This window comes from Sus scrofa, chromosome 5 (genome assembly GCF_054392235.1).
Source record: "Sus scrofa isolate SSC_HxYL_T2T_F1_AM1 chromosome 5, Sscrofa_HxYL_maternal_Yorkshire_Landrace_v2.0, whole genome shotgun sequence".
NCBI lineage: Eukaryota > Metazoa > Chordata > Mammalia > Artiodactyla > Suidae > Sus > Sus scrofa.
In genome coordinates this window covers 96193738-96218916 of record NC_139387.1, presented here as the reverse complement: position 1 = coordinate 96218916, position 25179 = coordinate 96193738, and the positions used below count along the sequence as shown (strand labels likewise).

Sequence of the window (25179 nt, the reverse complement as noted above, 5' to 3'; positions counted from 1 at the left end):
CTGCCTGGGTTTAAGGTGTACAGCATGACACCTACAAATCTGATCTCTTTTTCTGAGTTGGAGACTTTTTTTTTCTTTTCAGATTCCACATATGAGTGAGATGAGACAGGGTTTGCCTTTCTCCACTTCCCTTAGCCTGACGCTCTCAAGGTCCATCCATGTCGTCGCAAACGGCAGGCTTCCCTTCTTGTTCCGGCTGAACACTCGTCCATTTCAGCTGTATATACACCGAGTCCTCTTTATCCATTCAGCGGCGGGTGGACACTTAGGCTGCCTCCATACCTTGGCTCTTGTCACCACGGCTCTGTTTTTAAACAGGTGTCTGTTTGCCTCCTTCTTGACCATCGCCCTGCAAACCAAGCTGGTCTATCTGACCAGCATCCTGGAGGTGCTGACCAGGGACCTGATGGAGCAGAGCAGTAACATGCAGCCCAAACTCATGCTAAGACGCACGGAGTCCGTGGTGGAAAAACTCCTCACAAACTGGATGTCTGTCTGCCTTTCTGGTTTTCTGCGGGTAAGTGTCGCATCCCGGCGGGGTCAGAGGGAAGACGATAGGCAGTTAGTTTTAGCAGATGCGGATGTCTTTGCCCGGATAAGTCCTGAGCCCTCCACGGTGGCAGCATCGAACCCCTTGGAGTCCTGGTCTTTGCCGGGAGTGCGTGGAAGGGAAAAGGAAATTCGCTTTTGCTGGAACTGGTCTATGCACGTGTAGTTCATTGAGAATTTCCTCGGGTAAGACTTTTCCCTTTAAAAATGTTATTGGAGCCAGAACCATTAATGTGAGACCGACCCTCGTAACAGATTTTGAAGTGTACCGAATAGGATTATCTATGGGCCCCGCGTTGTGCCATGGATTTCTAGAACGTGACTGACGTTTTCTATCCATTGACGTTGGCATCCACGCCACGTGGTTAGTTCACATGTGCTGAGGGAGGGCACGTGTCAAATACTGAGCAGCACACATCGTCCTCAGGGCCCCTGAAGCATCTTGAAAATAGCCATTTACCTGCCGGTGCGCGCGCCGTAAGCTAATTACACTCCATTCCGACCAGTATTAAAACGAGTCTCCCAAGAGCCGCCTGCCCCTCGAGTTCACTTCGTTCGAGTTACTGCATGAACGCGGTCCTGATCGAATCGAATCTTAAAATCTTTTCAAATGGGAGCTTTGCACACGTTCCCCTGATGAAGAGGGTGGGCCCTGCAGCCCACTGCTCGGTCTGCAGCCAGACTCCGCCACTGTCCAAAGGCCCGGCGCAGGTTGCTTGACCTGCCTGGCCTGGGTTTACAACCTGCAGAATGAGAAGGAGACGGTTTTAGGGCTCTTGGGAAGCACAGATGAGAAAATGTAGACGATTGCTCAGCACTGAGTCAGCACCCCCTAAATGGTGCCCGTTATTATTATACAATATTAATAGGAAAAGTGTGTTCTGTTCCACCAGCCTCCATTCAGCCCTCTGAGGCCCCTGGTGCAGGAGGTTCTTATCCTTCTTTAATTTTACCAGCCCTCCCGATTCCAGCAAAACTGCATAATTGTGTATTTGTAGCCGGTTCCAAAATCTAATTAAACTTTGAAGAAGATCCACTGCTATGCCACAGGTTTTAACAGTACTACTTAAGTGTAGATCCAAAAAGCAGCGCCTTAAATAGACTGCGCTTAGTTTAATGTTTAATGTAATCTTAGCAGTAGATGCACTATATATATATATATATTTTTTTTTTAACCAACCCTTTTCTCTCCCAAGGCAATACCCATTTATTAAGATTAATGAAATCTGCCTTCTTTTCTGTTTACTCGGTATAAATCATCACCCGCTTTGGGGAGATGTTGAGTGATTTTTTTCCTGGGGTGAATATTTTTTGCTTCCCCCCCACCCCCACCCCGCATCCTAGCTTCTGCCATAGCTGCTTCTAAAGGGAGGCAGCAGGACCCTCACCTCGCTCTGAGGTCTTGGTCTCAAAAGGCAGGCTCTTGCGCCACCGCCTTGCCATTGAATCGGAAGTTTGGGCCCCACTGTCCATGTTTGCAAGCTCCTACAGGGGATTCTGGCACCTGCCTCTGAGAACCTGGGGTAGCAGAAGGAGCCTTAGCCTAGGCGAAGGCGTCTGGGTGAGAAGCAGCAGGTTCAGGCTCTAAGCTCATGTCTGTCCCTCTTGCTGCGTGGCTCTGGACACAGATAGCCCCTTGCACCTGGGCATCCGTTTCTACCTCCCAGATGAGGGGCGTGGCCATTAATGTCCAACCCCTCCCCCGTTTGTTCTTCTGTGATTCTTACTCTGAGCCCTGAAGGGCTCATCAGAGCCTTGTCCTTGCTGCTCTTGGGCTTTAAAAAAGCCAGGTGTTCGAAAAATCTGGGCCCTGAACCCAAACCGCCCCCTTGAGCAGAGGATTCTGGGTCAAGGGGATGCTGATTCAAGAGTGTCTGAGGGGGGGTGGTGAGGGGGCAGCAGGCTCCCCAGGGAGGAAGTGGCAGGAAGCCAGTCAGCAATACTTTCATTTTTAGTGGAATGGTTCCCTCTGGTGCAGCGGCCTGCCTTCCCCCACCGAGTGCCCACGGACGGGGGGTGGGCGGGGGGCAGGGGGGGGGCTGATGGGCCTAGTCCTCCTTCCCTACCTGCTCCCCACCCCGACCCCCCCCCCCCCCCACACACACACACACACACACGGGCTCCACGGGCTCTTTGACCTCCAGGTAAACTTCCCCCTCTGTGCCTCCAGGGCCCTGTTGGTAAAGTAATAATACTAACTGCCACCTACTGCCTTGCCAGCCACGTGCTAAGAACTTTGCTTCCTTTTGCTCATTGAACCCCATGAGGTAAATGCCTTTATGACCATTTTGCATGTTGGGGAATCGGGGGACACAGAACAAGCGAGATTTTCTCCAGAGCCCACAGCTCCTGTGACAACACCAGGGAGCCCGCAGCCACCTGTTTCCTGCTTCCCCAAGGAGGCAAGTACCTCCTTCCAGGCTTAGGGGCGCTAGGGGATCACATGGGATCAGGGGTGCAAAAGCCATGGGCTCAGCCATGGTCAGAGCGACCGACCTCGCTAAGGAAGGGCTGGGGAAGGGGTCCCTAACGCCCATCACCGGAGGGGAAGGGCAGGGTGGCTCTGCGACAGGCCAGCCCCCTGGGGAGCTGGGTGCACCCTGGTCTGATAAGATGCCTAAGCCCCCAGCAGGTGGGACTGACTTAGAAAGTGCAGCGGGTGGTGACAAAGAAACCCCTCTGCCCCATGGTTTCCTAAGCCAGCCTCACATCAGAGCCCCTGGGGAGGTGTTGAAACTCCAGAGGCCCAGGCCTCATCTCCAGAGGGTCCCCATCGAAAGTGGGACCCAGACCTCTGAATTTGTCATAAGAGCCCCAGGGGATTCTGGTGGCGACTATCCAGGCTTTGAACCCAAGCGTGGAGGCAGTGCCAGAGGAGATGGTACTTCCCTGACTCTAGCTGCCCTCTCCCGAGAATTCCCGACTACAGGGTCACAGAGGCTGGAGCTGAGGCACCAGGCAGCCCAGAAGAACCCCCCCCCCCGGCCCCCCAACGCCGGCCTCTGCGGGTGTGCCCACCCCCACCTCTGATGTGGGCTGGAGGCAGAGAGAGGTGGAGGTTGGAGGTTTGCGGTCAGGACATTACCTACGGGGGTGGGGGTGGGGGGGACAGGAGAAAAGCGCTGTGCGGGTGCGAAGCACTAAATAAAGGAAGTTTCTCGTGCGAATTTAAAGGTCATGTTCTCGTCCCCGGGCTCTTCCCCACCTGGGAAATTTTCGAGCATTCCAGCCGCGTCCCACAGTGAGGAAGAGACTCCAGGATATGTCAGCAGGGGACGGGAAGTGATACAGGGGCCCAGGGGCGGGGAGGGTGGCAGAAGGAGCCAGAGGAAGCCCGGGCTTGGGCTGGGCTGGGCACCTGCAGTCACTGTAGAGGGTGGCACGGGGTAGGGGCTGGGAGCCCAGGAGACTTCCGAGACATTGTAGTTTACCCGTCCAGGGGAATCCTCCTTTCCAAGCCAGATGCATCGGCTGGAAAGCTCGATGCTGTAAACTGGTACGGCAGGCCCGGGTCACGTGATTGGCTTGGGCTCCTCGCTGAGGCAGTCTGACTTCCTGGTTCTGGCCCAGCTTTTCTCCCCCCATCTATTCAGTGGAATGTCCTTCGGCTCGCGGAGGGTTGACTGACTTCGCAAATGCTACCCTGTAGCCAACCCCGGCTGCAAGCCTGTGGCGGCTGCCGCAAAGCAGAACACCCAGGCCTCCCACTTGGGTTGCTCAGCATCCATTCAAGCACAGTGCCGACAAATCTGGGGCCTCTCCGGCACAGCAGGGCTGGCCACCCCTGGCCCAGGAAAAAGTGCATGTGGCGGAAGTGTGGAAAGCGGTCATCAGGATGGGCCGAATGTTTGGGAAGATCCTTAGAGCAGTGGGTTGGCTCTGGCCCAGGGGAAGGGGGTGGAGTCCATCAGTGGCCTGTACCCGCAAAGACGGCGGGGAGGGGGCATCTGGGGAGGCCCCAGGGCTGGCCTTCCCGGGGTGGGCGGGCGGGTGAGGAGGCTGCAAACTGTGTCACGGAAGGGAAGGCCACTTCCTTAGTGAGAAGCTGTTAACACCAAAAAGCTTCCTCGTAGGTAAATGTTGGAAACGTTTTTAAGTTTCCTCTGGTTACCAAGGCGAATCATTGTGCATTTTTTAAAATGCCATTTATTTTCAGGGTGCTTTTTAAGCATTGGGGGCAGTTAAATAGGCATAAAAACAAAGGGTAGACCTCCTCTAAGTGTGTTCTTAGGCACTAGCCAGCTGATGGGAGTTAGGCTGCCATGCAGAAGCTTAAGCATAAAAAATGATCAGGTACTCTGTAGATGCCATGAGAGAGAGTGTGTGTGTGTGTGTGGGTGGGTGGGTGGGTGGGTGTGTGTGTGAACATGCATGTGTGATGGGGAGAGGAGGCGGTTTCCTGAGTTTTGCTCCCAGTCCTAAGTGGCGCAATATGTATTTTCTTGGGAGTTTCATGTTGATTGTTAGAAAACACTGCCTCCTGTCTCCTGTCGTGGTGCCATAAACCGAAACTTCAATTCTTGGGAAAGTACACTGGATTCTGCTGAAAGCTAACTGTCACTTTTGCGTCTTTTCCAAGGAGACTGTTGGAGAGCCATTCTATTTGCTGGTGACGACTCTGAATCAGAAAATAAACAAGGGTCCCGTTGATGTCATCACTTGCAAAGCCCTGTACACCCTTAATGAGGACTGGCTGCTGTGGCAGGTTCCGGAATTCAGTACTGTGGTACGTTTGCAATGAAGCTGATGGGGGGTCGGGGGGGGGGGGCGTCACTTCAAATGAAACGATATCAGTCCTACTGCAGGAGGCCTCGTACGTTTAGTTAATTAAAAATGGTCGCCGATAAAATATTAACACATGTTCACGTAATAGATTTGAATGACTCAGATTGGGAGGGGGAAGTATTGTAACGGTGCCTGGGGTACTCGTCAATTTCCAAAGATTTTAATATCAGGATGGCTTAGAGCTTTCAGCCTCGTCAAAGGAGATGCAAAGTACTCCCTATTCAGCACTTATAATTGCAATCAGAATTTCTCAACCGGCTCTGCTCTGGAAGACAATGTGTGAAGATATATTTCAACCAAACGGAGGCCGTCTTATTTTAGAAAGCTAACACAAGACAAATTCCACTGTGTTCCCCCTGCGCCATGACGCCCTTCCTGTATTTCCATGGATGAGTTACAAATGTTTGGTGTCATGCACTTCATGTTCTGTGATCTCATAGATATATTTAGAGGAAGGCTCTAAATCACGACAAGGAGATGAGCGCCGGGCTGCTGGAGGGTTTCACCCATGTAAGAACTTCCTTTTGGTCCTTCCCCACTTCACCCACCCACCCTCTTCCCTTGCTAAAGGAAAAGAGAACAATTTTTTGCACATTCAGGAGTTTTTAGAGAGAACCAGCCATGGCAAGCATCTCTAAAATCACTTCGGAATTTTCTGTGTGTTGTTTTTTTTGTTTGTTTTTGGGTTGTTGTTTTTTTTTCTGTTAATAGAGACTCAGAAAAGAGATTGCTGTGTTTTGCTTTGATCTTTAGCTTTATGGAGATTCTGGGTTTCTTTCACAATCTCATTAGTGGAGGAGGAGGAAAGAATTCCAGTGGGGTTTTGCTCTTGCTCCGTAAGGGAGCTGAGTCTCCTGTGGCTTTGCCCTGGATGGCGGGCAAGCCCTGCAGTGTCATCCTGGAAAAATTCACCCCCTAATTGGAGAAGGCACCGCACCACGTTGCTGTAGACTGTGTTATGGTTGCATCCTCTGGCGAGAGAATAGTCCCTAGATCAGCAGTTTCAAGTTCCCAGGCGTTGGCAGATGCTGCTCACCCTCCACTGAAGATGGCACGCGTCTGAGCAGCCATCCGCAGGGTCGGGAGCGGGACCGAAAGTCAGCAGTTCTGACTTGGGTCTATACTCCCATCCACACCCGAGAGACAATGCAGGCAGTGGTTCTCCAACCTTGGCATGCATCAGAATTGAACACCGGTTGTGGAGTTCCCTGGTGGACGAGTGGGTTAAGAATCCTGCCTTGTCACTGCTGCGGCTCTGGTCTTTGCTGTGGTGCAGATTCCGTCCCTAGCTCTGGAACTTCTACATGCCCGGGCATGGCCCCAAACCATAAAATCCCCAGTTGCAAGGCAGCACCAGCATCAGAGTTTCTGATTCAGTAGGTCTAGGGCGTGGCCAGAGATTTTGCATTTCTAAAGAGCTCTCTGCAGCTGCTGCTGGTCCAGGACCACACGTGGAGAACTCTTGATAGAATGGTTACTGAGAGTGGCTTCTAAAGCCAGACAAGTTGGAATCCTGCCTCTGCCACTGGCTAGCTGTGTGACTTTGGGCAAGTTTGGGAAACCTCTCTGTGCCTTCATATCCCCATCTGTAAAATGGGATGTTGATCATGGCGGCTGCCCACCTCATGGGGTATTGCGAGGACTGAGAGCTGATGTCCTATAAAGCACTTAGGACGCTGCAGGGCCCGTGAGTGGCATGTAAATTCTGATCTCCTCAGGCATGTGTTAGACGCGTAGATCTAGATAGACCAACGCCGGCGGCGCCGTCTGGGGACTGCTGGCATCCGACCATCTGAGGGTGGAGCCCAGGTTCAGATAGAGGTTTTCACTGCTCCAGGTAATTCTCAAGTGCATCCCGCAGGAAGCACCCCCTGATACCTTGGAGAACAAAAGATGAACGTGCATCTGGGCCTCTTGACTCCCCTTTCACGGATGCAGGGTTTGTCCTCCAAGCCAGGGCCTTGGTCCTAATGCCGAAGACGCCCTTGATTTTACTCGGAAACATTTTAGGAGCGCCACAGGTTCCCAACGAGGCGTGTTTGCAAGTGAATGTAGGTCAGGGGAATCCAGCAGCGTTTCACTTTCATGAAACCCTGAACCCGGACAGGAAGGAGAGGAGAAGCTGGGGCTGGGAGTGGAGAACGACATCAGCCGCCTGGAGCAACTCGGAGGTTTGAGTCCTTTCTAAGGCTTTACATCTGAACACTTCTCCCCCCTTTCATTTTGAAATGTTATTTATTTCACAGTCAATTAAGACCATGTGTTTCTGATTTGTTAATGCTCAACTCATCATCAAAATGTTTCTTGATGTTGCAGAAATTTGTGTCGACGCTCAGATTCTTTTTTTCCTTTGTAGCCCCTGGGGAAAAGGTTGATGGGAAATTATGCTCTCAGAAATCCACATAAATCTTCCTTTTCAGAGTAGGAATTTGCCAGGAGATAGCGTGGAGCCGGGAGAAGGGGTGGGGCGCTTGTTTCTAGGGCCCTTGCCTTTCAAACGGATTTTTAATGCCTTTTATTGCACTCGTCCCAACACGTCTTTCATGGTGGATCGTTATGCTAGAAGCTCCAGAGAAGCCTGCTCTGGTCTGTTGCTTGTGTGACAAAAGGTTAGCAGAAGGGCAATATAAAAAATTTAAGGTTTTTCGTTTCCTTTCCGGCAAGTCCCCTCAGCCTTCACCATCGTATTTTAAAATGTCTCCCTTTCTCTCCTTTCACCCCATTTTTCCCACTTTACCCCCCTTCCCCATACATGTGTACCCAGTGGTTCAAAATCTTGATTTTCTGAATTTGCTTCTGGTGGTTTATGTAATTGAAAACCGAGGCATGGTGAACAAACTCAGTTTTTTGAGTGTGCATGTGAATATGTGTGTGTGTAAATTTTTTTCAAGGAGGAAAGAGAAAAAACAAAAAACAAGAGCAGCCACATGAGCAATGAGAAATGATAGAGCCTCGGTGCCATGGCAGGGCCACCTTTAAAAAGAGGCCGCCAAAGTCCTGTTTGGTTAAATGCTCACAAACACAACACCTCATCTGACAACCTAAAATCAGGGTTTCACACCTCTAAGATTAGGATGCGTTCTCCCCGAGGTGTGGGGTGTTTTCTAGACCATGAGGCATCCTGCCAATTGCTTGTATGCGAAATCGTTGGACTAACGTATGGGTTCCAAGAAGTCATTCTTTGTTTGCTGCATCCTGGGTGGAACATGGCTCTGCCTTTCTGAACATGCCGTCACTTCCTCCAGGACCAGAAGAAGCCATCCTTCTCCAGCAGGCATTGCAGGCTGCTGTTCAGTGAGGCAGACTGCCACAACCTTCTCAGGGTCCCGGATGGCAGCACCAGAGGAGCGTTTGTGTGCACGCACATGCACATGCACGCGCACGCACATGCACACGCACGCACGCACACGCACACGCAGGACTCCTGTCTTCCTCTCATGCCCAGCGCTTGAGAGCTGGCAGCCAGAAGAGGAACAAGTCCCATTACTCTGCAGGTTTTCCCCCTTTGCAAATTTTTTGGCACGTTTGATTTTGTGGCTGGGGCATCTGGGCCCCCCCGTGGGTGCCGGCTGTGTGTCTAGAGAGCGATTTTGGAGCAGCTCGCCTGAAACTTCAGAAGAGCAAGTGAAGGTTGAGGATCTCAGTTCCGGGAAAGGGCGCCCCGTGGGAGAAGGGACATTTGCTTCCCTTTCAGGAGGAGACGAGAAAACCTAATCACTCGTGGCCAGTGTGCTGAATTCGCGAGAGAAGTGTGACTTATAATCAAAGTTAAGCCAGCAATGGTGTTTTGAACTCTTAAACCCAGGAAATGAGGCTGCCAGTCTGCTGTAGCCGAGAGATAGCATCTTGGCGCCCTGGGAAACAGAGTTGTGACAAACATATTATTGCCCTCGTCCTCTTATCTCTGAGACAGTCTTTAAGATTATTAGAAAAATCTTAAAAAACACAGAAATCGGATTGCCTCTGCTATGATTCATTGAAAGTTTATGCCAGCCCGCCCCAGCCTATGTCCCCTACTCGTTACCGTATTGGGGGCAGTCGTGCTTCATAAAATACGTCATCTACGCCAGAGCCCTCCCTGAACCTAGCAGGAGATTCTCCTCGACCGCTTTTCCCTTCAACACCGTGGCTCCCCCCACCGCTCCCCCGATCCTCCTGCTCCCTTCAGTGTGTCCTCGCGGAAGAGCCACTCTCCCCATAATTAACCGACCCACTGTCCCCAGTAAGTGATTCTCCGGTTACCTCAATTACATCCCCTTGTTCATTTCAGCCTGATGTCTGCACTTCAGCAATCTTGTTTTTAATACTCGTAGCATTTGTGGAGAAACAGGAAAGTTAATTAACAAGTCTTGAGCTTTCTTTTTTTCTTCTTCTTCTTTCCCTTTTCTCTCCACCAGCGTGCAAATCATTTCCATTATGACTTGCAATAAGACCGAAACCATTACAGGCTCCATCGTTACTGTTCTGAGCTTTCTGGTCAAAGAAGCGAAACGGTTTTTTTTTTTTTTTTTTTAAATAATCACTTTAGGTTAGTCATCCTAGTTGATGGCAGGCAGCGGAAAATGAAAAATTAACCTTAAACGAGCGCTTTAAATGACTTTCCTCTTCGTACGTTTTCTTCTCACACCCGTAATCTTGGGATTAGAAAATAATTTAGCTCCCGAAGTCCAAAAGGAGTTAATTTTCTTCTTTATGGCTCAAATGCCACTCTGTGCCTTCCTCACTAAGGATTCTTCTTCATAGCTGTACCTCTCAGAGGATGGTAACTTTTACAGCGCATCTTTGTGTGGATAAAGGCGGGTTCTGGCTTTGATTTTCCTGGCCTTACCAAAGCCAGCATTGCATTCGACGTTACTGTTACCTAGAGCGGGGATCGGCAAACTACAACCCATGGGCCAAATGTGGCCCTGCTGCCTGTTGTTATAAATAAAGTTTTATTGGCACACAGCCATGCCCATTGATCCGCTGCCTCCAGGGCTGTCTTCCTGCTCCCACAGCAGAGCTGAATAGTTGCAGTAGAGACTGTATGGGCCTCAAAGTCTTAAATGTTTACTGTCGGCCTTTCACAGAAAACTTGCCGCTCTTCAGTGCTTGCCATAATAGAGAAAAACAAACGAGGATCCACCTTCCCACTAACCCCCAAGCCCTTGGCCTGTTGGCTCGCCTTCTAGGGACACAGCAGTGGAAAAGCCCCACCACGATCCGTAACGCTGAGACTCACGGGCCCTGTGCCAACAATCAGGAAGCTGTGAAACACTCATATTCAACCTAAAACACGGAAGTCAATCATTTTGCGCTAAATCAGACAGACTGTCTCACTTGACTTTTGCGTGAACAAGTGTTAGTAAATCCTGGCACGTGTAGAAAAACTTGGGAGAGAAACTTAAATTTAAGGACAGTCTCTCCATTAACTTAATTTTGTTCTTCCAAAGGGAAACGGCCTTCCTCCCTCATTAGTCTGTCAGGGGGTCAAGTCCCTTGACCCAGGCCTCACTGAGCTCTCAGTCTCTGATGGAGAAAAGAATAGAGGGGACGTGGGGGGTGGGGGGTGCAGCCAGAGCAGCGTTACAGGGGCCTTGACTCCAGCTTGAGAAAAACCTCCGATCCGATGCTTTTCTGAGACTTACACTTCCTTTTTTTTTTCCTTTTCTTTTATGGTCGTACCTGCGGCATATGGAAGTTCCTGGGCTAGGGCTCAATTCGGAGCTACAGCTGAGGCCTACGCCACAACCACAGCAACGCCAGATCCGAGTGGTATCTGTGACCTACAGCACAGCTCACGGTAGCACCAGATCTTTAACCCACTGAGTGAGGCCAGGAATCGAACCTGCATCCTCACGGACTCTGTGGTGGGTTCTTACCCCACTGAGCCCCCACAGGAACTCCTGAGACTTGGACTTCTAGCCTTAGGCTCTTGCTGCTTGGACTGAACTGGGAGTGGTTTTTCCACTAATTCAGTTTAGTGTAAGAACCAGACTATTCTTTGGACCTTCACTGGGCTCTGAAATGAAATTAGAAAGATATTTTATAGGTTTTATTTAATGAAAGCAATTATTGGCCTAAGACTTTTTATGATAAAGTTGCGGGCTTGTAATAAATTCCTTTAAAATTGGTTTCTAGGTATTAGAGAAAGAATGCAGCGACATCCCTCGCCTTGGTAGCCAATTCCCTCCCCTTGGTAGCCACTCCCTCCCGTTGGTAGCCAAGGGTATGGCTGAAGAGTTAACGAGGTAGCTGCATCATTCCTTTCCCCGCCGAAGAGTGGGGAAATATGGGAAAATCCCTCTTCCCCTGCTTTCGATGCCTCCTCCCAGCCCTCTGCAGCCTGTTTTTTCTGCCTTCTCCGTTGCTGAAACCACCACGTTTTGTGAAGGTGGATGCGCAAAGCTGCTGGTGGAGCAGGAGTGTGGTCATATGTCAAGGTGCCCTGTTGCTCAGCGGGGCTGGGGATGGGGTTTGGAGTCTGACCGTCTTGACCAGGACTCTAGGCTCAGATCCTCACGAACTGGCTGTGTGACCTTGGGCACGTCACTCAACCTCCCTAAACCTGTTTCCTCATCTTTAAACAGGTGATGATAAGCCCTAAATCGTGTACGTTTGTTATGAGGTCAGGAAATAATATCTCTATGATGACTGGACATCATGCCACAGGGTAGGTGCTCAAGATTGACGCATAGCAGCTTTCTCGTCCGGGCTGTTTTTCTTGTCAGCGGTAAGGTCTACTAAGCAGCAACTGTCCCCTCACCATTCTGTTTGATTAGTTATTGATTGATGATGGGTGATGTGGGGGAGTTGATTAGCTGCATCCATTGTCATTAAAAGCTTATGTGGGAGTTCCCGTCGTGGCGCAGTGGTTAACGAATCCGACTAGGAACCATGAGGTTGCGGGTTCGGTCCCTGCCCTTGCTCAGTGTTAACGATCCGGCGTTGCCGTGAGCTGTGGTGTAGGTTGCAGACGTGGCTCGGATCCCGCGTTGCTGTGGCTCTGGCGTAGGCCGGTGGCTACAGCTCCTATTGGACCCCTAGCCTGGGAACCTCCATATGCCTCGGGAGCGGCCCAAGAAATAGCAAAAAGACAAAAAAAAAGCTTATGTGACTGTTGAAAATGTCACCCACAACCCCTGGAGCAGACAGCATCCCGCTGGACAGACGTGAACAGGAGAGCACAGTGACAAACCTGCCCAGCAAACTACCTAAAGGGCCCGGTAGTTCCAGGTCCTTCCAGCCTGTTCCTTTCTCTGGGTTTGGGTCAGGTGCCTTCCAGGTAGCTTTGCCTTCTAAGAACCCTTCTTGGTAACAGGCATTGGTCCTGGAACCTCTCTTCCTTCTGACCCAAGATAACCGTAGCTTAAGAAGTTTCTCTCTCTCCCACGTGAAGTTCTGGGAAGGGCAGGCCAGCAGTGGTGGGAACCTCCGCTGGGATGCCCCACAGAGCCGGGTTCCTCTCTGCCTGCCCTAAGGTCACCTCCTGCCCTAAGGGGTTTGCCTGCCCATCAGCCTTCTTCCACATCCCAGGCAGCAGGACATCTGCTGAGCTTTAGAAAAGGTGACAGAGGGTGTCACCAGCTGTCTTTTAAGGAAGTTCCCCAGAGGCTGCTACTTAACACATCTGCTACATCTCGTTGACCTGAACCTAATCACATGGCCATACCCTGCCACAGCAGAGGCTGGGCAAGGCCATCTTTATTCTGGGTGAACTTGAGCTCGATAAAAATGCCTGTCTGTGGGGCCTGATCCCCAGGGTGCTCCAGACTGCGTGGGTTCCCTAGGGTTCCAGGCCAAGCCCGGTGAGGAGCTCCAGCTGCCTCGACTTGGTCCAACCTGCCTGCTCTGCTAGCGTTTACTGTGAGCCTCAGGCGGGCTGGGACTGCCTTTCGGAAACCGATGCCTTCGCGGGCCTCTGGGCTCTGCAGTTCCGAGTGTGACCCTAAGGATGCGCCCCGCCAGCTCTGCGTCGTGGACACAGTCCTGAACCTCTCTGGGTCTCGGCGTCTTCACCTGTTAAATGATGCGGATCGTAGCGCAGAGGGAGTCAGCAGTTAGGAGGGCTAGGTGACTTAGCAGAGCAGGCGCAGCACGTGGTAGGTGTTCAGTACATGCTGGCTGTAGCTGTATTCTCTCCTTCAGCTTTTGTTTCTAAAAATAGTACAGGACATGGCCGTTGGTGGTTTTGGAAAGGCGAGCATGCTTCATCACGTCCTCCGCCCTCCATGCTACCCAAAGGAAGTGGGATTCTTTATCTTGATTTCCTGACCTAGTAGCCTGAGTGAAAGACTGAAGCTCACTGCCCATCAGTCTCATTAGAACGGAAGCCAAGGACCTCCGTGGTCCAGAGACCTCCTCCTGGACCATTGCACGTGCAGCTCCTCTCCAGACCCAATTCACATACCTCCTCCTCCGTGCAGCCTTCCTTGGTTTCTCTGCCTTTGCAAACCCTTCTCCAAACCAGAAGGAATTATCTCTGAACCTCTAAGGCAGTCCCTCTATACCTACGATTTTCTACCTGACACAGGAATATGTTGTCTGTGTTGTACAGTTGTTGTACCAGGCTTCAAATGCTTCCCAGGCCGGATCAGTGCCAGATTCTATTTTGTAGCGTCTGCAATGCCCTGTACACAGTAGGTGTTGAGTGGGTGGGTGTCAACGAATGACTTTACCTCCGCCTCAGCAAAGTGAGCTCTGGCAGGTTGGGTGCATGCAGATGTAAGTCAGAGAAAAGGTGACTCATGGTGCCTGAAGTCATAAGAGCATGGACTTGCATCCCAGAGCAGGAGATGTGGAGGAAAGCGGCCCCAAGGCAGGCCCATGGACTCCGCCGTCGGGGCTCTGGCTCCCCGTCTCCAAGCGCCTCCTGACGCTTTGTCCAAGTCAGAGAAGCTGCCACAGCTCTAAGCACTGCCTTCCTCTTTTGTAGAAATCCTGCCCCTCTGTGTCTCCCTGGGTAGGGCTGGATCACATGAGTAGCCCCTGGTGATGGAGAAGAGAGTTGCCAGCTGTCATGGTTCCTGGCCTCAGCTGGGCCCGCGGCTGCTGATGCCGGCTTCTCACAAAGAAGGAAGAGAGATGGAGTTGCCTCTGTGGCGCAGTGGGTTAAGGATCCGGGGTTGCCGTTGCCGTGGCATAGGTCGCAGCTGCGGCTCAGACGTGATCCCTGGCCAGGAAAATTCAAGATATCATGGGTGTGGCAAAAAAAAAAAAAAGAGAGAGAGAGAGAGAGATGGCTGCTGATTGGACAGCAACCATATCTGTTGCCCCAGCTTTGCTGACGCTTTCACAGACAGAGCACAGAGCAGTCCCTCTTAACAGAGGGCAGATTTCTGGGGAAGAGACCAGGGTGCATTTTAAAGCACTTGAGCCTTGTGTGGGTCTTGAAAATGAATCACCACCCCATAGATCTGAACTGTGCTTAGTTTATAAAACAGTTTCCTGTTTGCAAAGGCAGCCTCATCAAATGTTTCAGAACAGCGAGCTCAAGTGCCTGCTTCTGCCCTTTCCTTGCTGGGTGATCCTGTACAATTTACTTCACCTCTCTGGACCCCAGGTTCCCATCTGCAGAATAGGAATAATAGGAAATCTGTCATAGGGTCGTTTCGGGGTTAGTTTATATATCCTAATACACATCGTTTACGCGAAGCCTTGGCCTACGGGAAGTACGCCTTAATTTTCTGTTACTACCTGTCATGAGTTGGTGACCCCGTCACTCTTTTGAGAGAGGAGCAAAGAGGGTCTTGCAGCTCAGAGACGTCAGAGGACTTGCCCACGTGCCCGCAGGAGGGAGCGGCACGAGGGCATGATCCTGGGGGTGTGCCGCCAGCGTCCACGGCCCTCGGCCCCCTGTCTGTCCTCCCTGCTCCAAGTCTCTGAACACTTACTGAGGGTGACAGAGTTGCACCTGGCGGCCGAATATTGTTTCAAGGGGGCTGCTTTGGTTGCCCAGGTGTATCGTGAACCATCTGAGAGCAAAGCCGGCCCGAGTGTCCCTCCTCCGCCCGGCACTTACACGGAGACGGGCACAGGGCGGACGCTGGTTTCGTGGGTTTGGAGGGGGACATGGTGCTTCCTTGGGGTGCGGGGGGTCTTCCCTGATGGGGAACAGAGGCCCAGCGTGAGCTTGCCGAGCCTGGGGATCGGGTTAAGAGCCAGGGCCTGCCTGGAGACTCCTGACTACACGTACCGGTTCAGCACCTGCTGCTTGAGCACAAAGCATTAGCGGCGTAAAAAATGAACACAAATCAATTTGTGTCTGAATTTACTCTCTGAATTCCCTGTGGACTCTAGAAAATGCCATTTTACCTTTTTTCCACCCATCTCGCTGTGGAGGCAGTGGCAGATTTACATGATTTTACATCCAGTTAAGGATTTTTTTTTTTTCCTTTTGGTTGTGTTTTTAAGAGGAACATTTATTGCCTGTAAAGAGGTGTTTTTGTTGAAGACAATAGTGCCCTGTAGGTAATCTCAGAATGGCATTTCACAAATACCTATAAAACTATTAAAGCAGCCGGGATGGCACGAGCCCTGACTTATCCATCCTTATCTTTGGAGGTCCTGTGCAGTAGCTTGCCTGCTGCCACTCCTGCTGGTGGGGAGACCAGGCAGCAGAGAAATATGGGGAGACCCGGGTGCGTCTCCCCAGACCGCAGCGGGCAGGACCGGCACTTAGCCCTCCAGCCCCTCCAGGAACCCCGCTCGTGCAGGGAATCTAGCTTAGGACTGCGATGGTGGCCCGAGCTAAGACAGTTGCTGGTGTCTGGAGGGTTCCTGGGCTCTGGTGGGACAAGGAAGAGGAGGGAGGGCCAGGCTGGGAGAGGCCGAAGCTCAGTGGTTCACCGGGCCACCCCGGGCCCTCCACTTACAAGCCGTGTACCTGGGGCAGCTCGGCTCCTCTGTGTCTCCGTTTCTTCACTCAGAAATCGGGATAAGAGGAGTTCCTGTCATGGCGCAGAGGAAACGCATCTGACTAGTATCTATGAGGACGCAGGTTCGATCCCTGGCCTCGCCCAGTGGATGAAGGATCCGGTGTTCCCGTGGGCTGTGGTGTAGGTCGCAGACATGGCTGGGATCCTGAGTTGCTGTGGCTGAGGTGTAGGCCGGTGGCTGCAGCTCCTGATTCAACCCTTAGCCTGGGAACCTCCATATACTATGAATGTGGCCCTAAAAAGCCAAAAAAAAAAAGGGGGGGGATAAGACTATGACACCTCCTTCCCCAGATGTTGGGAAGATGAAAAGAAGCATGTCTTGAAACGCATGTGGCAAGGTGCCACTAAATGTCCCTAAACAGGGAGCTGAAGAGAAGACTCTGGTGTGAAGCTTGGCCGCTGTAGTTCCTTCTCCACGTCCATCCTTTAAACACCTGCCGCGCATGTGGGGTTTTGCAAGCGGGGAGGCATTCTCCGTCCCGGCCCGGCAGGTGCCTGGTCCAGGAAGAGGAAAGGCTCTTGGGCCAGCATGAGATCACCTTAACCTCGGGCTCCAGACTCCGCTCGCGGGGAGACTGAGCCCCTCGGTTAGGACCGCACTGCGGTTTGCTCTTGCCTCACCGTAAACAGGACTGGAGGGGCCAGATGTAAAGGCGGTGAAAAGAATACGTGCCTCTGGACACCCCCCCCACCCCGAGTTCCAGGAGCCCCTTCTCCATGGCTGGGGTCCTTAGGTCCTACCTCCCAAGTCAGACACGGTTCCAAGTGCCACTGGCTTAATCCAGTTCATCATCGCGGGAACCCCAAGAGGGCAGTGGCTCTTGTTCCCACTTCCAAGGTGAGACGTCTGAGATACAGAGAGGTTATGCAGCTAGTTCGTGTTGGGCTGAGGTTGAACCCAGCAGTCTGACCCCAGAGCGGGTGCCCAGCCCCACTGTTTTGCTGGCAGCTTGCTCTTTGCTCCGATAGAGACACTGAGCACGAGGCAGGGTCCTAGCTGCTCACCGCCGCCGACCGAGCTTCTATTGCCATGAGAAGGCCTCCTCATACCAACCGTATGAACATGATCAGTTTCATGAACTAATGACATTCACGCCGTAATGTCGTCATCCTCCGCAAGCCTGTCCCAGCCGCCTGGCCCTGTGTCACGCCTTTGACCTGCATCATCTTGGGAAATCTCGCTCACACACCGGAGGGCTGGTCCTGTTCTTCTGTCCACTTTCCAGTCAAGGTCACTCCAAGGATCCCCATTTTCCACACTATTTGTGTTTTCGTTTTTGAAAAACATTTCCATCCGTTAATCATTCAGGCTTCTCTCAGCATAGCCAGACTCAAACCCACAACACAACAGTGTATTGCACACCATGCCCAGGTCCCTCCAACTCCCTAACTGCCGGGGTGCCTTAGAATCCAAACGTTTATTTTGCTAGTTGCAAAAACTCTTGGCCCTGCCCTGAATCGGTTCCCTAGGACCCCTAGGACATGGCTTTGTTGCTCTAGATCTGTTTATTCTTAGGCAACATAAACCTGAAATTGCTTTTAAATTCATTTTGAAAGATTCCCTAGTTCTGCATTTTCACACTTTCGCAAAGGCCCTACTTCCCCCATTAGGCTAATTCTGAGGTTTGGCTGCAGTGGGAGAATGTTAATGGACAAAATCCCAAGTAAAGGCCCTGAAAGGTGAAGTAGTTAATGCAAGAATAATAGGACAGGGTGGGGATCTCGGGGCTTTAATGAGAGCTGGGGAAACTGGCCGACTGGCGATGTTGAAAGTGGACGGGAGACACGCGGCATCGTAATTACTGCAGCGTATTACAAAGTGACCTCTTTGGCCTGATCAATAGGGAGACCTTTTAACCTTTCCTGTCACCTGGAACGTGGCTTCGAGGACAATGTGCTCCTCTTAATAAAAAAGATAATCACCGGTCCGCCCTTGTGTACCGTGGGACCTTTCCAGTGTGGGTGTTTTGTTTTGAGGATGAAATTAGAAATCTCTATTTTCACATGTATGTGTACCTACAGTTGACTCTCAGATGCATTTCTTCAATGCTTGCTCTGCAATGAGAGTTTTAACTTTCCGTTTTCCTTTCCATTATCCCTGCAAAGAATGGATTATGGAAAAAAGATGAAAGCAGTATAATGCGATAGGTGGTGTTTGCTAGTGCACGGTCAGAGGTATTAGCAGGACTTGCCACGGCTTGTGTCTTTTACGAATGCCTTTCAGATGGCAATTATCTAATAGACTTGGAAACCTGTTTGTATTCTTGCAGGCATTAACTGTCACCTTTGAAAAAATCCCAGAAAACGAGAGCGCAGATGTCTGTCGGAATATTTCAGTCAATGTTCTTGATTGTGATACCATAGGTCAAGCCAAAGAAAAGATTTTCCAAGCATTCCTAAGCAAAAATGGCTCTCCTTATGGACTTCAGCTGAATGAAATTGGTCTTGGTGAGTAAGGCAATACGGGAACTCTTTTGTCCCAATCCCCTGATGGGCCTCCTTGCCGCCTCCCCTCCGTCCCTGTCCCAGCGTGTGTGAGCTCTGTTTGGTGACGCTTACTAGCCTGGGTTGTCCCCAGAGGCTACATCTTCGGGCCAGGAGGCCACATTGTTCGCCCACTAGTATGGTGACTCTTCCTAAGAAGCAGGATCTTTGTGTTTTGGGTTTTTTTTTTAAGGGCCGCTCCCGTGGCACATGGAGGTTCCCAGGCTAGGGGGTCTAATCGGAGCTGTAACCGCCGGCCTAAGCCAGAGCCACAGCAATGCCAGATCCGAGCCGCATCTGCAACCCACACTACAGCTCAGGGCAACACTGGATCCTTAAGCCACTGAGCTTAAGGATCGAACCCGCAACCTCATGGTTCCTAGTCGGATCTGTTTCCGCTGCGCCACGACGGGAACTCCGAGAAGCAGGATCTTTCAAAGATGCTGTATAACTATAAATATAAATAATGTTTGTAAATCAGATTCATGAGATTGCTAACCCTGAGACGGAATGACTTCACCTTGCATCAGGAAGTACAGAGAGGTGTCAACCTGAGGCCCTCTGCATGTGTTGCATTTCACATTGGCGTTTGATTTGTTTGTTGTGATACTGAGTGTGTCATTAGTGGGTGGCTCAGACTCTGGGTGTTAACTTCAGCAGCTAGAAAGGTCATCTTCCTTGCTGCTCATCGCATCCTGCATTAAGTGTCGTCTCCATGCTCCCCCACCACAAAGCAGCATCTGCTCTGAATTCATTTTCGGGCTCTCCTGGTGCACGGCAAAGGCGAGCATGTGCGTGAGCCAGCTAACAGGGCTCCATGTCACTCAAATGTTCATCAACATTTTCAAGCCGACTCCACGCAGCCCTCCCCGGAGACTGTCGTGGGATTTTATGGCAGCTAATGCGACAGGGGAAAGGGGGGAAGTCGCAGCCGTGACAGACGCGTAACAAGGGTCCTCTCTCCTCCGTGTACACTCGTAGCCTCGACTAAGCAGGCAGTTCAAGTCCTCCCACCCGGCCCTGCAAGGCAGGCCTCCCGCTAAAAGGCCATTGAGAGAAGCCGGGGGGCGGGGCTGGCAGATTCCGGGGAAACCAGGCAAATAGGTCGCAGCGCCAAGACCTGGCTTTAAAGACAGCCGGGCCACTAAGGCACCTCTCCTCCACCTCTCTTCTGCTGCCCTTGTGGGATGGACTCTTGGGCACTTCAAGACCCTATGGGCTCACCTGGTTAGAGGCAGGGTCCAGAGGGCAGCTGGGAGGCCATGCTGTGACCCAGGACCATCCACCCCCTTGCCCTGCGCCTTGGTCTCAACAGTGTGAGGCTCTGACTGCAAAGGAGATGAGCCCTCGGAGCCGAGGAAGGAAAGAGCCCAGTCCTGCCATGGCCACGTCCATAGTATCGCCCAGAGTCTGTGCCCATCAGGTATTCCTGGCCTCTGACATAGGGGGGCAGGGAGCAGGCCAAGCCCACTAGAAGCTTCCCATTCATCAGATGGCAAATGCCGATCTTCCTGCTAGGCCAGCCTCAGAAAACCAAGGCAAAGCCTTAGAAGTCAGCCGTAAATCTTATGAAAACCCAATACCAGAAGTAGCTGTGCTAAGACCTCTTACAGCAGAGGCTCCACAAACTCAGATGCCCAGAGAGGCAGGAGGCATCACAAATGAGGGGTGTCGGCCCACCTGGGGTGATAGACATGCATGGGACCCAGCTTAACTGGGGCAAGACACTCGCCACGGAAGGGGGCAGCGCCACTTTAGCTTCTGCCAATGATGGCCACGTGTGCCTGTGGGGTCAGGGTTACCAGATGAGCCAGTTGTTTAAAGGGGAATCAGAAATCCAGATTTTGATGTGCAGTCTTCCAGTCTGTTAAGTGTTGGTGCTAAAGTGACATTCGAATCATCGTAAGTCAACGCTGTGCAGGCTCACAAAAAGGAAACCCCACGTTCTGACCCTAGGGCATAAGGTGGCGACCTCTGTAAAGAGGTTGAACCCCAGCGTTGGGAGACTAAGCCCAGCAGTGCCCCTCTACACGGGGACCCACAGAAGACAGTTCCCAGAGCACCTGCTTGTGAACACACACACACAGGAGTGGGCACACAAATTTGGTTTTGGAATTTTACGAAGAATTTAGTCTCCAAGATACATTGTTTTGTCTCCCTTTGGCTGTATTTCCAGGCTTAGCCTCAGAGTAAAAGCTTCAGGGGGAAGCGGTCTTACACATCCAAGCCCTAAGCACGAACCAAAAACAAAAAACTCCAGCTCCCGGTCTGGCTACTGTCTCTCTGACCCTTCAAAACCATTTTGCTCTTTTCAGCTGGTGAGAAACAGTAATTGCCCAAGTGACAGGGTAGCATTTTACATTTCTCATTGTTATTTTTTTTAATTTTGATTTTTAAAAAATTTTTTTTGGCTTTTTAGGGCTATACCTGTGGCATATGGGAGTTCCCAGGCTTGGGTTCACATTGGAGCTACAGCTACCGGGCTACACCGAAGCTCACGGCAAAGCGGGAGGCCGGGGATTGAACCCACATCCTCATGGATACCAGTCAGATTTGTTTCCACTGCGCCACCACAGGGACTCCCTGTCCTTGTCATTTTATTTTTATTTTATTGTTTTTGTCTTTTTGCCTTTTCTGGGGCCGCTCCCATGGCACATGGAGGTTCCCAGGCTAGGGGTCGAATCGGAGCTGTAGCTGCCAAGCCTACACCACAGCCACAACAACGCAGGATCCGAGCTGTAGCTGCCAAGCCTACACCACAGCTCATGGCAATGCTGGATCCTTAACCCACGGAGCGAGGCCAGGGATCGAACCTGCAACCTCCTGTTTCCTAGTTGGATTCGTTAACCCCTGAGCCACGACAGGAACTCCCTCGTCATTTTAAAAGCGAACAAAATGCTCTTTGGTTTTTTTCCAGAGCTTCAGGTGGGCACACGACACAAAGAACTTCTGGATATTGACAGCTCCTCTGTGATTCTCGAGGACGGAATAACGAAGCTGAATACCATTGGCCACTACGAGGTAGGAACGAGATTTGGCCCCCGCCCTCTCCTTCCTCAGCCCCGAACGGAATGAGAGCATCTCCAGGCCTGTGTAAGGTCTTTGAAACGTTACACAACTCTGACCGCTTTTCTGAAATCACTGGCAGGTTGCTTGTTCTGGGGGCAGGCGATTTCCTTTGCTGCTCTCGTGGTCTGCTGGTTCCCAGGCAACCCCGCTCTCCGAGAGCGGCAGTGTTCACACGGCCCAGTTTCTCTCCATCCTGTGGTTTAGGTGGGAAACTTCACCTGTACCAGATCCTCTGGCCCTTTCAGTGGAGGTGGTTACTGTTGAGCTTGACGCTGAAACCGACGCTATAAAAAGTCCTCAGCTACACGGCTGTTGACAGGCGACCCCGTGACCTTCGAGTAGGGTCCTTTGTATCTGAAGATCTACATTTCCTGTTTGCTCGAAACATTCAGCGGTACCTCCTTGGCCTCTGACCCCCATGCTGGGCGAGGGTCCAGGTGGCGAAGGGCGCATGTGCTGGCACAGAGAGCCAAGGCCCGAGAAGGCTGCCCAGACCAGAGGGGAGGCTCCTGAACACCCTGGGAGTCATTTTGCAACTGTGTCCAAATCTCTGTTGCAATAGACACTCTGTGCCGAGGGCTGGGGCTGCACGTAGAAGGAGCAAACACAAGGTCCCTGAGCTCAGGGAGCTTACAGCCCCAGGGAGCAGGCGGAAGGGGAAGAAGGGGCGAGCAGTGAGGCAACACCTCGCCCTGTGAGGGGGCGGTGACTCAGAGCATCCCAGGAGGCTTCCTGGAGGAAGCGGTGACTCAGCTGAGACCTGAAGAGTGAGGAGCACTTAACCAGGCTGGGATGGAGGGCCAGCATGCCCAGCAGTGAAGGGGGAGTGTGTGTGTTCTTCCGAAGAAAGCTCTCCAGACTGGCTAGAACTGGAGGGGCCAGGGTGGCGGGGAGAGCTGCTGACAGCCGATGGTTACAGAGCCCCTGCTGTGTGCCGGGTGCTGTCCTCTGCCTTTCCCTTCATTTCAGCTCGTTCTGTCCTACAGCTCTCCTGAGAGGTAGGGCCTCTTATCAACCCATTTTAGAGATGGGTACACTGAGGCCCAGGGAGGTTTACTAATAGCTAGTTAGGGGCAGAGGTAAGGTCAGGACCCAGATTTGTGGGTTCTAGGGTCCAAGGCTTAACCAGTACACGTCCAGCTTCTCATGGGGAAGTGGGAGACATGGGGGCGCCAGAAGGGGAGAAGCAAACCCTGATGCAGACCCGGCGGCTTCCCTCAGGAGTCTGAATTTTATCCCACGCCCAGTGGGGAAGCCATTGGAGGGTCTTAAGCAGGGACATCTGCATGCAATTGTTGTGCAAACCTGGATGTAGGGAGACTCATGAGAAGAATTTCACGTGAGGAGGGAGGTTGCCCAGAAATGACGCGGTGGCTCCAGAGATGGAGACAAGCAGGTGGATTCCGAGGTGGGCAGAAGGCGAACACCTCAAGCTGTGCGGGTGAGGAAGATACTAGGGGAGGGGTCCAGAAGGCGCCGGGGGTGGCTGGGCGGATGCACAGATGCGGGGCCCTTTTGAAGACGATGGGGAGCTGCTTCCCAGGCCCCTTGGCACGTCCGCATCCCCCCCGTCTTTCATGGCTGTGAGTGCCAGGGAGATGTCTCTGCAGCGAGAAGGTCTCTGGGTCCTGCCAGGCATTCCCCTCACCCAGAAAGGAGCTGAGACCGTTCCCTGAGCAGAGCTTCCTGGACAGCAGCCAAGAACAGAGGCCACCTCATCCCTGGGCTCTTTGGCTGAGTGGGTCTCAGAGCCAGTTTGGAAATGGTTGCTTTGGGTGATCGCTGGCGGGGTGCTGCCCCTGCAGCCTTTGTTCGAGGGCGCCTGGCAGAGAACGTGGCAGCTGAACAACTCGCTCCTGTGCTCACCCTCCTGCAGCTTAGGCTTCCCAGCCTTGGAAGCATCTTGCTAAGAACTGTCGATCTTAGCCTTGGGAATCTGTACAAATCCCCAGGGAACTTTCTGAAAGCTGGGTGGGCCACATTTGGCGAAGCACTGCTCCAGAGGAAATCTAACGGGATGGAAGGAGGTTGGGGTCACGGGTGGGAAGTGCTTGCTAGAGGGCGCTTATTTTTTATTAGTATTTTTTTCCTTTTTAGGGCCGCACCTGAGGCATATGGAGGTTCCCAGGCTAGGGGTTGAATCGGGGCTGTAGCCACTGGCCTACATGACAGCCACAGCAACATGGGATCTGAGCATGTCTGTGACCTATACGGCAGCTCACGGCAACGCCGGATCCTTAACCCACTGAGCAAGGCCAGGGATCGAACCTGCGTCCTCAAAGATACTAGTCAGATTCGTTTCTGCTGAGCCACGACGCGACCTCCTCGAGGGCGCTTATGATGGCATCAGTCTGAAGTTCAGAGCTGCCGGTCCAGCTCCCATCTCCTCCTCTCCCTGTATCTGGGTAGTGCACTTTTCTTGGCAAGTTTGGCAGAAACGCAGCCACAAACACCCTCCTCGGGGCTCTTGACAATGTGCTTGCTGCGCTCAGCTGTGCAGGCCTGGGCCACCCTGGTCAGGCTTCTTGGTGTCCCCTGGCAATTGTGTGGCCTGGGGTGGGCCCCAGAGGAAGCGGGTGTGGCCACCCTCTGCCTTTAAAAGGAAAAGGCAGGACAAGACAGTCCAGTGGGGGAAAGCAGAACCAGCGCCATGTGCAAGGCAACGGGACGGCTGTCAGGAGACAGGACATCCATCTTCGCCAGAGACACCGGCCACGCCAGACACCTATCTGCTTAAGGATGATAATGAAATTAATCCGGCCTGTAGTCACTTCCCGTCCAAATGATTTATTGGCCTCATAGCCTAGCATTGCCACATGGTGGTAACAAATGACAAGACTAGGACACCAGGGCTTAAAGGATTCTCCTTGTGTTTAAAAAGCTAAGCCGCGAGGCAAATAAATGCAGGGAGCTTGACGGAAACTGGGGAGGTCACCGGCCCCGTGCTCTCTGTGCCTGGACCATCTCAAAGGCCCTGTTTTTCAAACGCCGCTTGGAAAAAACGACCCAGCACCGCCCTCAGCCACCTTAAATCTGTACTCCGTTTAGCAGCGCCCCTGCACATTGCAACTCGGGAGTCATTTGACAGGGCTGCGCCGCAGCTTGCTTTTGCCCTTTCATTAAAGAAAAATTTTCTCCTCCAACACTCGCATTTCCCTCCAAAGAGACAAGATGCTAATGATCACTCTTATTCATTTACTAAAGCGCCCTAGTTTGAGTCACTGTAAGTGCTTGAAAGCAAAAAAACTGCATTTCATTTAAAAATAGGGTCTAACTCAGAGTTTTAAGTGATTCAGACTCACCTCCCTCCAATTAGCCCAAATTAGTTCGGTTTTAAAGTTAATCTTTAGTGACGGCCCGTTCCTCCTCCTGTCTA

The 25179-nt window shown here is 52.0% G+C and overlaps 1 protein-coding gene across 6 annotated transcripts in view; it reads left to right on the top strand.

The window, feature by feature from the left end:
- Window positions 1-25179, top strand: part of PLXNC1 (plexin C1) — a 331134-nt gene that overhangs the window by 285132 nt on the left and 20823 nt on the right. For all 6 annotated transcript variants that reach the window (XM_084957525.1, XM_084957524.1, XM_021092758.2 and 3 more), the window contains 4 exons: window positions 319-517; window positions 5129-5275; window positions 18521-18698; window positions 21652-21755. In XM_084957525.1, coding sequence (XP_084813651.1) covers window positions 319-517; window positions 5129-5275; window positions 18521-18698; window positions 21652-21755 — 628 coding nt within the window. The remainder of the gene's footprint in view (window positions 1-318; window positions 518-5128; window positions 5276-18520; window positions 18699-21651; window positions 21756-25179) is intronic.